At 46.7% G+C, this 12,344-nt stretch overlaps 1 protein-coding gene across 1 annotated transcript in view; it reads left to right on the forward strand.

The window, feature by feature from the left end:
* Positions 1-12,344, forward strand: part of LOC146854247 (V-type proton ATPase 116 kDa subunit a 4-like) — a 2,520,670-nt gene that overhangs the window by 1,074,384 nt on the left and 1,433,942 nt on the right. Inside the window, exon 8 of the mRNA XM_085651038.1 lies at positions 6,988-7,114. Within this exon, the coding sequence (XP_085507164.1) occupies positions 6,988-7,114 (127 nt within the window). The remainder of the gene's footprint in view (positions 1-6,987; positions 7,115-12,344) is intronic.

A 12,344-nucleotide genomic window follows, 5' to 3' on the forward strand; every position in this document is an offset into this window, starting at 1 on the left:
GGTGGTGCAGTCTCTACATTTACCTGACCCTTGCCCATTGCTGGTCCTAAACCCGAAGACTGAATATGTAAGCCATTATTTTCCCTCCATAGGTTAACATTGAACTGTTTTCAGAAATGCTCTATGTGATTTTACAAAGCATATTTTACTGCTACAAAGTATCTTTGGTTCTAAGGAAAAACATACAAAAAGTAATATTTTTACAAACAGTTGGTCTTGAATGAGGTTGTTGAGTGTGTGTATTCATTTCTTGCCTGAGTGTGTACCACAAATGCTTAACACAGCCCTCTGATATGTCTAAATGCTCGACCGCACTACCACCAAAGAGCATTTAGTAGTATCTACTTTAGCCTCTGTAAAGTCTCTGTGGATCCACTGGACTCTGTGCACACTATACCTTATTTTGGCATAGTATACACAAAGCCAGCTTCCTATAGTGTGGGTTTGTTATCTTGCATCTAGGGCAAAGGACAATCGGGGTGAACTAGAGTGTGGAAGGAGCCTGGGGCCAAGGTATCTGCAGAGTGTGATTCATTGACCTGCTGTGTGCCGGTGGCACTGCATTAGGATGCTGAGTGCGTATGTTTGCAAGAGCTTTCGGTATGGGCTGGTCTGGATACGTGTTGCACCATGTGGCGGTGCGGAGAGAGTGTGTACGAGTGGGAGTGATAGTGTGCAGACCGCCTGTGATTCATGACACTGGCCAATGGTGCCGCGTTATATGTTGATTTCATGCCAAAAGCACAATACATTTGAGATTGGGTTTACCCGTGTGGCTTTGGCTCACCGTGCGTTTAAAACGTGTTCTCGTTTTGTGCATGTACATATTTTCAATATCGTCGAGAGCCGGGGTGTACCTTATTACTGTGAGTGGATTTCCAGGGTGGGCCTGGGGTGGACAGTGTGTCACATCACATAAGGGTGCTCCCACTCTGTGTGGGGAAGGGTTACAATTGGAATTGGCCCAAAGTTGGCAAACTATTGATTTCATAGCAATACAAGTGGGCCTAGTACAGCTAGTAATATTTCCAAATGCGATTTATGCCAAAAAGTACCTGATATTCATGTTATAATGATTGAATATGTGTGTTGAATATAAACATTTTTACATACATCTTATGTGAAGTCTCTTTTGTGACGCTCTGTGTATTTATAATGAGTGACTGCTGTGCCTTTGCTTTAAGTCAGACAAGTACATAAGGAAAATAATTCAATGTGAGAGTGAGGGAAATAATGAAGACCACAATAATTATCGAGAAAAATTGTCTATTTTAAGTGAAAGTAGTTATATCAGCACTACATTAAATTCTGTGCAAGTATAACCCAACTGTATGTGCACCCATGGATGCGCTGGACTTTCTGACCGTCCATCGCATCAGTGGGTGTTATTGTGGTTTCCTTAAACAGCGGAATCTTTTTGTGAAATTATCTGTCGACTGTTTTCGTGACCATCAACCAAATTGTTTCTTGTGCAGTTTTTTGCTGTTATTTCACTTTTGTCATGTGCCACTTGCGCTGTTCACCCTCTCCACGAGCACGTATGTGCACACATACAATTGGGTTACACTTGGATATAATGTAATGTAGTGCTGATATAACTACTTCCACTTAAAATAGACCATTTTCTAGTTAATTATAGTGCTCGCCCTTATTTCCCTCTCTCTCACATTGAATTGTTTTCCTTATGTGCTTGTCTGACTTAATGATTTCCTGTTGAGACATTGTTACTTTGTCAATCATATTTACCCGGGTCTCAACTGTTTTAACAGACCTTCTCCTGTTTTTGTTCTTTGTGCCTTTGTTTTACACATTGCCTCTGATTTAAGTCAGGCCTGCTCAGTGTCAAACTACCCAAGAGGAAGCACTGGTTATACAGTGCGTTTAATCACCCACCCTTGACAGGTGCAGCAGGTTCCACCTGGCTGGGGGCATCCCTTCAGCCAGTCAGAAATTGCCTGTTCCAACACCCTCACTAACTGTTTTCCAAACACTGTGATACAGGTTTATAACAAGTTTTCATCCAATGAGTTATTCATCTCAACAGGAGAGAAGTCTCCTTCATCCTGTCCTGACATTGCAGTCTTTGAAGAATGTACAGCTCTCACATCAGAGCAAGTTACAATGCAAATTAAATCCTTAAAATCAGGCTTGAAGTGGATCAATGCCCTCCTTTGGTTACTAAATTAACCCCTGAGAATATTGCCACTAATCTTACTATTTAATATAATGTTTAAGACTGGCTGCTTCCTCAATCAGTGGAAAGTAGCTTCAGTGCTTCCAGTGATTAAAAAATCCAAGCTGAACTCCAAGGACCCCAACAGCTATCGGCCAGTTGCTCGTCTTGTACTACCTTCCAAGATCGTGGAGAAGGCCATGAATCAACAACTGGCACTCTTTTTACTGAATACCCATCATTTGGACTCTACCCACTTCAGATTAGAAGTGGCCACAGTACCGAAACTGCCTTGATCATAGCTAGAGAGGAGATAAGGGCCGCCTTTGATAAGGGAGGAAGAGTAGCCCTTGTATTACTTGACCTAACAGCAGCATTTGATAGGGTCAGCCATGAAATGTTGATTGAGGGTTTTCACATCATCGGGATCAGAGGGGCTGCACTTGCCCTCCCAAGATCCTTTCTGTTCAGGCGAAAAAACTCTGTTGCACTATAAGACTTTGTCTCCGTACCCTTTACCCTACCATGTAGAGTGCTGGCAGGATCCTCGTTAAGCTCAACGTTTTTGTCACCTCTTTGGCCACACTTATCAGATCCTTTATATTCTGGTTACCAACCTATGCTGAAAACATTCAAATTGTGATTTCTTTTTTCAGCAGTGACAACACCGGAATTCCATAGCTGCGTGTGTGCAGTAAGCAATGGATGAATAACAACTGTTTGAAATTAAACTCTGAGAAATGGAAGTCATCCTGTTCGGAAATGATGTCACTTTTTGGTTGCTGTCATGGTGGCCGCAGGCATTGGGAACTCTTCTGATTCCAGTGAGAAAGGCTAGAAGTCTTGGAGTGATAGTAGATAGTAAGCTCACCTTTCATGATAGCATCTGGCTACACACTAATGACTATAAAAAGAAAATCCTCCCATATATTACTTCCGACTCACAGAAAACAGTACTCACCTCACTAGTACTATCAAAAATAGACTACTGCAATGGCCTTAACCTAAATATGGAGCAGTAACTATTGAATAAAGTTAAAACATTACAAAATGCGGTAGCACAACTGGTGCTAGGGATTCCCAAAATTCACTCAGTCTCTCAAGCCATTCGGAAATTACATTGGCAACCAGTCAGGCAAAGAATCATTTTTAAGGCCATATGTATTTCCTATAAAGCACTACATGACATGGATCCGAAATATCTGAGACAGACCTTCAAATGGTACTATGCAAGCAGGACCTTGCACTCCTCTGGGGTAAAAAATGCTACAACTCCCAAGTTCAAACGCTCAATGTGGGATGGAAGAATTTTTGTTCTCCAGTATTGGGCTGTCTTTCATAGATTCACATCCTTGAATCATTCCCCGTTGTCGAAGTGGGAGTCCCACGGTACATAAAATAGCAATATATATATATATATATATATATATATATATATATATATATATATATATATATATACACATATACATAACAATAGCATAGCTAAACATTTGCATAGAAAGTATTGTAACATAGCAATCAATAGGAAAAAACTTGTCACTTTATTAGCTCATCCAAGTCCTTAGATATAGTCCAAACACCAGCTAATCAGGTGTCCATCTCCCCAGAGGCTCAGTCAGAACCCTTAGATTTTCTACCGCACATCGTGTGAAGGGAGTCTCCCTGAGCTCTGTTCAGTACTTCAACTCTTCTCTTCAGAGTTCAACCTACAACTTCTCAACAATGTCAACTTCTAAAAGATCACTCTTCAGACACTGTGAGTCTTGTGGAAAATTACGTCTTCATTCTGAGGATCCTCACAAGAAATGTATGTACTGCCTTCACCCTGATCACCAGGTGAGAGACTGTAAAATATGCAGGACTTTTCCTCAGAAGACCTTAAGAGGGTCGACTACTTCTGTGGCTACAGAAGCTTAAAAATAAGGATGTCCCTGTTTCTGATGTGGAGAGTCATTCCTCTCTTAGGACTGTTGCCTCTAAGAAAAGGGTTAGTGAGGCGGAATTGACTTCTCCTAAGGCCAAGGTACCGAAGAAACATCACTCTTCCAAATGTGATGAACAGCCTTCAACATCAAAAGGGACTTCTGCCTCCCTCAAGGGTCACTCTACATCATCTACGCCCCCGAGATCTAAGTCTCAGGCGTCAAATACCCTGTCAGAGTCGTCTTTGCCTCAAAAAATTGGCTTATCGTCGACGGGCTCGTCATCGATTATGCCATCGACGAAGTCCTCCGTCGTCACTACTACGGCGTTGACGACTAGTTTCTCGTCACCTAAGCCTGCTATGTTGCTGTCGACGACGTATTCTCCGTTGACGCTGGTTTCTGTGATGGTGAAGCCTAAGTCAGCTGCTGTTTCTTCATCGACGAAGATCAATTTATTTATTTATTTATGCGATTTTTAAAGCGCTACAATTACCCATAGGTGTCTCGGCGCTAGGAGCTATAAATGATACCAATGAAGTGAAGACTCTTTCGTCGACGGGTGCTTCTCCGTCGACGGGAACTTCCAAGATTCGAGTGGTCCCGTCAACGCTTATCTCGTCGACGCCTGCCCCATCGATGGTTCTCTCGTCGGCGCCTGCTTCATCGACGCCTGCTTCGTCGATGGTGGCTTTATCGAAGGTGGCTTCCTCGATGGTGGCTTCGCCGGCGGTGGCTTCGTCGACGGGGGCTTTGTCGACAGTGGCTTCGTCTACGACTTTGAAGATTTTACATATGGAAGGTCAAGTATGCTTTTCGTCAAAGGCGGCTGCATCGTCGATGGAATCCTTGGTTTCACCTACAGGTTTGATGCCTTTAGTGCCTTTAAAGCCTTCAGCAGCTCTTCTGCCATCATATGAATCTGGGCAAAGCTCGTTGCTTCAAAGAAGGCAATCTTCAATGGACCTTTTATTGCCTATTCAAGCCTCTCCAAATCTTCCAGCACAACTCTTGGATTATGGGGCAGACGAAGAACATTCAGAAGAGGATGAAGGGTTTCAAGCAGCTCGCAGTCCATCAGAGCGCCTCATTAAGTGCCAGGACCTTGATGAAGAACATGAATATAACTATTATTTAGAACCGCAATTCCAACCACAGTCTGAAAATCTGACTGAGCAAATGCCTTTATCACTTATTACAAATTTGCAGCACATGCTGGATGACTATCACCGCTGTTTCCCTCCTTCAGAACCAGCTTCTTCGGTTCTTCAAACACCTGTTTCTCCTACTTCTTCAATCATTGCGCCGCCTCCTCCTATTTCTCCGGTGGCATCTACTGCTCACGTTATAGAGGACACTCATTCAACTGATGAGGACCTTGCACTCCTCTGGGGTAAAAAATGCTTTAACTCCCAGGTTCAAACGCTCAATGTGGGATGGAAGAAGTTTTGTTATCTGCACAGCTATGTCGTGGAACTCCTTATCTTTGCATGTCAAATCAATGACCAGACTGCTATCCTTGAGGAACAAATAAAAAACATGGATATTTGAGAAGCTGTATTATTTTTCCTAATCTATACATGCAGAGCTAGCGCCAAGACACCTCTGTGTATTTGTGTGCTTTAAAAGTATATTTAACATAACATACAGATGGCCTCTGGGTGTTTGTGAGATAACCGTAATAATGGGGTCAGGCACCACTTTTCCAGGCCTTCCACAATGATCTGTCTATGCACCCACTACATTAATTGTTCTTGGAGGCTTATGATAGCTGTGTTGAAGTGTTGAGGCCAAATCCTTGTCATCATTACATGTGTATTGGTAGTGGGGCTCAAAGCTTTAAGCGACCTCCCAGTGTGTCTTCGTTTGTGTGCACTCAGTAGGGTGAGGAGCGCTTGCACTAGGAGAGGAGAGGGTCTCTCCTATGTAACTCATATCGCAACAAATTAGGCCAAGGCATTCACGTAACGCATACTGTGGTGCTCATGCCTCCGCTTATTTGTAGGTTTTTTTCTAGGAGACTCACTCTGCATATTTCACTTGTCGTGTGCAGCCACAGGCCTTGCTGGTTGGATAGGTCAGCTACACTTTGTGTGTCTCACTTCACTGATCAGCAGCAGATGCAAGAGGGGTAGCAGGTACCTCCCGTCAACACCTCTGCGTAGTGGGTCAGTGGACGTGTTGCTGTGTTCTAGCCATGGCCATGCCTAGCAGCATTGTGCATCGGTGGGCCCCTACTGTTTCTAGGGTACAGCCGCTATCTTGTCACCAGGTCCCTGCCGAGCACCAATCTCTCTAGATCGGGTCTGGGCACCCACTCGTCTCAAAATAGTGCCATATTCTAGTGCTGCTAGGTGTTTGTTTTTAGGACTGTCTCAGGTGTATGAAGTTTAAGCGAGCATTTGAGCAAATTGTGGCGGCTTTGGTTCCCCAGCCATAAGATCCTCATAACTGTGCAGGCATTTTGTGCACTGGCTATGAGGCATCCCCATGATGCTGGAATTTCAACTTGTTAATTGCTAACTTAAGTTTGATTTCTAAAATGCTGCCTGAATTCTTTGTATAACTGACCATGTGCCTATTGTTTCATGTCTCAAGGGAAAAGTTTGTTTCTAAAAATAAAAAAAAGAGGGGTCTGATCGATTTTCTTAAAAGCTACTGCACTGCACTATTTTATTGTCACTTTTATTTTTACAATATATCTGAAACTATTGTGAACTGTTTAGACTGCTATTAGTAAGATGAATGATTTATTTAGCTTTTAATGAGTACATTCTGGAACAAGAGGTTTTATGTTTTTTGAGGTGTTGTTTCTTTTTGGGCAAAATATGAGTTTTCCTCCAAACACTATAATGATACATTTAATATAATTTCATTTGTTTCCCTCAGGTTGATAGCAGGAATGATCGCCAGAAAGAAAATGGCCACATTTGAGCGTTTGTTGTGGAGAGTCTCAAGGGGAAATGTCTGGATAAAATATAGTGAAGAGACCTATAATGTTCTTGACCTAGCAACGGTATGTGTAAGAGCACCTAAGATTAGTCTGTTATTTTTAATTTACACAAATATAATTAATTTTAAGAACATAAATCCAAGGTTCAGAGAGATATGGGTAGGGGAGAAGTGTTTGCAAAAAAGCAAGAGCAGTAAGGAAATAGGTTGTCCATTTTTTAGCTCTGGCAGCCTACAAAGAATAGTTTCAAAGAATTGGATCTTCTATACATTCACATGCTTGAATCCTTCCCCTTTGTCCGACTGTAAATCCGTAGACCTCCAAGCCAGTGTTTGTTTAGCAGCACTTCCACCTGATTTGATGCAATCCAAACTTAAAGCCAATGAGGTGTAAGTAGAGTCTCTCCTCCTCCCAATTTAGATGCCACCATTGCACTGATTTCTACTGCACATTGTGTGAGAAGGGGTCCTCCAGGAGAGCTCTGCTTTAACCTCTCATTGTATTATTCTGTTCTACTGTAGGATTGAACCAGCCCTACCATCATCTTTCAGAGTACTGTGAGTTGTTTTTAAGTAGACCCTTTTCTCTGGCACCAACTGCCATCATGACTAAGGGGCATATCAACAACAACTGGCGAAAATTATCTCTAAGCGCACTTAGCGCTAGGATAATTATCGCCGGCTAGCGTGAATTTTTATCGCTGAGATAGCGTGCTATTAGCAACGCTTATCTCAATAGCGATAAAAATCCTCACACTAACAGGCTAACGTGAGATTATCGCTGGAAACTCAGCGATAATCTCATGTTACCTTGTTGATAGGGACAGGCAAACTTAGCCATGCTATCCTCCTTCCATAGGATATCATGGCTAAGTCTGAAAAATACCAGACGTAAAAAAGCAGCGTTAACCGCGGTTAGCGCTGCTTTTTTTGTCTCTAACAGGGTTAGCGACATTCTTGATAATAGGAGAAATGTTGCTTAGCGACATTTCTCCTATTATTTTACTCTGGAACGCCCCCTTTGCATCTCATTAGAGATGCAAGGGGAAGCGTAGAATAAAAGGGTGCTAACATGCAAATTTGCATGTTAGCACCCTGTTGTTGATAGGGCGCTAGTTTTATCTCTCCTTTTTTGGCTTTTAAAGCAAATGCAGGGGGTACCCCCCATGTGCCTCCCCACCCCCCCAACATCCTGGGGGCCCGCAATGGGCCCCCAACTGTAGAATCCGCATGCCTTTCCGTGGCGGTGAAAGGCTGCTTCCCTCTCCAGCTGTAATATGGATGGCGGTATCTAGCAGACACCGAGTCGACCGGGCAGAAAAAGCGTTGGGCGGTCTCCCGGTCCGCCGCGGTACTCCCTGCCATCATAATGTGGCGGGGGAAAATGGGGGCCGGCGGGAAATAATGTCGGGTAGATCACCACCACCATGCGGGCTGTGCGATCACTCCTCATCCTCCACAATATAGCTGGTAATGTACATACATTGCCTAATATGTCTATTTCAGGCTTTTGTGTACTATTTGCAGATCAAAAGTTCAAATGCTGGAGCACTTTCTCAGCGTTTCATCTTCCCAGTGTTGATAATATCTAGACCTGACAGATTAGCAATCCCCATTTACAACTAAACATAACAGTAGCATAACGGCATCAAGTTTCATTAACAAATAAATGCACCTCAGATAAACATCAACTACGATACTGCCATGGTGCAAGCCTTCTATAAAAATATGTGATTATTTCTTGTTCCTGTTCACTGCATGGCATGGCGGTACATCCACATAAGTCAGACATGCTGTCAATTCAACAGAGTAAAACATCTATTTCTTTTTTTTTGTTGGTCTTGTGACATTTATCTTCAAAGAAAGACTTTTACTGGAAATGTCATCTTGTTTGGAGGGGAAAAAAAGTTCACAATACCAAAAAAAGTATTAACTAAATATGCCCAAATCTGAAAGAGACAATTAGTTATGGATTCCTCACCTTAGAATTTTTCTTCAGCAGTACCCCTGCACGTAGGGGGGTGGCGTCGGTCAACTTCGCGTTCATCGTTGGTGTCGTGGTAGCCAGTATGACGTCACGGGATGTACTTAGACGCCGTCCCTGCATGCTGACGTGAGTTCTTTCTTTTTCCGCGCAAGCCAGCGCAGATCCAGTGAGAGCAGTACCTCAAGTCACTTTTTGCAACTTTTTGTTGACGTCTTTTTGAGTCGTTACCACTCCTGGTGCACAGGGATGTCATCTCGGCGGACCGGCTTCAAGCCTTGTGCCTCCTGCAACAAGCTGATGTTGGTGACGGACCCCCATCTTGGTGCCTGGAGCACGACCACGACCCAAAGTCGAGCTCCGACTGCCAGGCCATGGCCCCGAAGTCTTTGCGGGAGCGGTCTCGAAAGCTTCTGGAGGCCCGGCAGTCGGCTCCGAGCTGCTTGAGGTCCTGGTCGAGAGGGAGGTCGCGGGACCTGCCGCGGAGCCATCACCACCATTCCTCATCGAAGTCTTCAGGTAAGTCATAGCACAAAAAGAAGGCGAAGAAGCACTGTCGCTCTTTGCGTTATCTCCGTCCGTCGGCTGACACGACACGGGCTGCGAAAAGTAGTCGCCCGGCTCCGCCCGCGGAGTCTGTTGGGTCGACTCCAAGCCTCCCTCCCTTTCCTGGAGTTGGAGCGACCCCTGCCCAACTTTGTAGCTTTTACACAGCTCTCCATACTATTTTTGGGCAGCCCGACTCTGCCGGTGTGCCTTCGGGCCCCGCGGACTCAGCTGGGGGCTCTAGGCCCTTGATGCCGGCGGATTCGGCATTGGCGCCGTACGGCCCCCAGGGATCCAGGCCTGGATGTGGATCGGCACCGGTCGATCTTGTGACACCTCCTCCGGCGCTGAATTCATTGGCGACACCCCGCCTCCTCCGACGCCTGTTGTGTTCCTAACCAACATTGACCCTGTTCTCCCCCTCAACGTGGACACGGAGCTGGACCAACATCGCATTACGTCGGGACTGGTGCCAACCGGTACTTGTGTACACCTGTTCTCCCCTGGTGTCCCCTATTGCCCTGAGTGGCTACCAGATGAGTGTGAGGAGGACTGGGAGGGGTCTGTGGATCCTCTGGCAGACCAGTTGGAAGAACCGGAGTGGATAGAGGAACTGGGTGAGGCCAGTGGTCTGGACACTCCCCCATACCTTGGTATTCTTTCTCCCCCTACCGCGGCTACGGAGGAGGGTGCGTCGTACGCAGTTGTGTTGCGTAGGGCAGCTGACGCCCTAAACCTCGAGCTTCCTACGGCGGCGGTCAGGACTAAACTCCTGACTGAGGTGCTTCAACCGGCATCGGCCTCTTCGGAGCCTCTGCTGCCATTCAATGAGGCCCTCACGGACATCCTTTTGGGCACTTGGTTCCAGCCTAATACAGGGGCTCCAGTGGTTAGGATGATTGCCCAATGCCACCGCCCGGCCCTGGGCGACCCCACTTTCCTCTCCCAACACCCCACCCCTCAGAGAATGGTGGTCCAAGTCTCCACTTCTAAGGGTGCATTCCATACCACACCACCTGATAGGGAATCAAAGAAGCTGGACCATCTTGGTAAGAAAATGTTTTCTTCCTCCAGCTTAGGACTGTGGTCGGTGAACACCGCATGTCTCTTGGACCGTTACTTGCATTCTGTGTGGAACCCGGTCGCACAGGTGCTGCCTCAGTGCCCAGGGGAGGCCCGGGCTGTGCTCTCCCGTGCAGTGGCTGAAGGGAGAGAAGCAGCGAAGTTCACCATACGATGTGGACTGGACACCACCAACTCGCCAGGCAGGACGATGTCAACGTCAGTAGTCCCACAACGCTGCACCTGTTTGAAGTCCAATGGCTTTTTGGGCAATGTAAAAGCTACACTTTTGGACATGCCCTTTGATGGCCGTCGCTTGTGTGTCGACAAAGCAGACAAAGCTCTCGAGTTTTAAGGACTCCAGGGCAATGGCCAGGTCTTTTGTCCTCGCTTCTGCCTCTCGCCCCATGTAGTCTGCTTTTCACCCCTTTCGTGGCTACAGAAGGGGTGCCCCGCCACGTTCCGACCAGAGCCACAGGCATGCGCAAGCTGTCCAGCCTCTGCACAGCTGGGGATGTGGGACCCACTATCGTGGATCTAGGGGCCAGCAAGCGGGCCAGTCCACCAGCGCCCCCTCTGCAGCATCCTCCAAGCCCTCCCAAACCGGCCTTTCAGGGCCACCATTTGCCAGAGGGCGGCTGGATTCGCCATCACCTCCCCCACTGGCTCACCATCGCGTCGGACAGGTGGGTTTTGCAGATAGTCCGAAGGGGCTACTCCCTCCCCTTGGAGACAGCCCTCCATCCATGCCACCTCAATTTCATCGCATGTCAGAGGATAATTGGCCCTTCTCCAACAGGAAGTTATGGCTCTCTTGGCCAAGGGAGCCATCGAGCGAGTTCCTGCCCTAGAAGTAGGTAATGGTTGTTATTACCCCTACTTTCTGGTTCCCAAGAAGGACAAGGGCCTGGATCTCAGGAACGTCAACCGTTCAAAATGTTGACACTAGCCCAGGTCCTGTCTGCCATTGACCCTGGCGACTGGATGGTAGCGTTGCACTTGCAGGACGCTTATTTTCACATCCCCGTCCTGCCATCCCATTGGCGTTACATGCGGTTCACGGTTGGCCACGAGCACTTCCAGTTTACTGTGCTCCCATTTGGCCTTATCAGCGCCCCTCGAAAGTGATGGTGGTGGTCACAGCTCATCTGCGCAGATCAGGGGTTCCAGTCTTCCCCTATCTCGACGACTGGCTCTTGAAGGCGGGCTTGCCCCTGGCTGTCATCTCCCACCTCCAGTCTATGGCCGACGTCGTGCATTCGCTGGGGTTCACCATCACCGTGCCAAAGTCACACCTGATCCCCACTCAGAAGCTCCTTTTCATCGGGGCGGTTCTGGACACAGCGCAGTTTCGGGTTTATCATCCCGAGCAGCGAGTCTGGGATATTCGGGCTATGATTCCAATCTTTCAGCCTCTATCCAGGGTTTCAGTCAGAATGACCTTGAGGCTACTGGGCCTCATGGCCTCTTGCATCCTGCTGGTGGACTATGCCAGGTGGCATATGCAGGCTCTGCAGTGGGACCTTAAGTTTCCTATTGCGTCCAGATCTCGGAGGGCACTGCATACCAATTGCAGTGGTGGCTAATGAACTAGGATGGGCCAACGGCAGATTCCTCTCTCTTTCCCAACCAGAGTTCACACTGCTGACAGATGCATCACTTCTGGGGTGGGGCAGCCAAATAGGAGAGGCGGAGATCAGAG

Source organism: Triturus cristatus, chromosome 4_1 (genome assembly GCF_964204655.1).
Source record: "Triturus cristatus chromosome 4_1, aTriCri1.1, whole genome shotgun sequence".
Taxonomy (NCBI): Eukaryota; Metazoa; Chordata; class Amphibia; order Caudata; family Salamandridae; genus Triturus; species Triturus cristatus.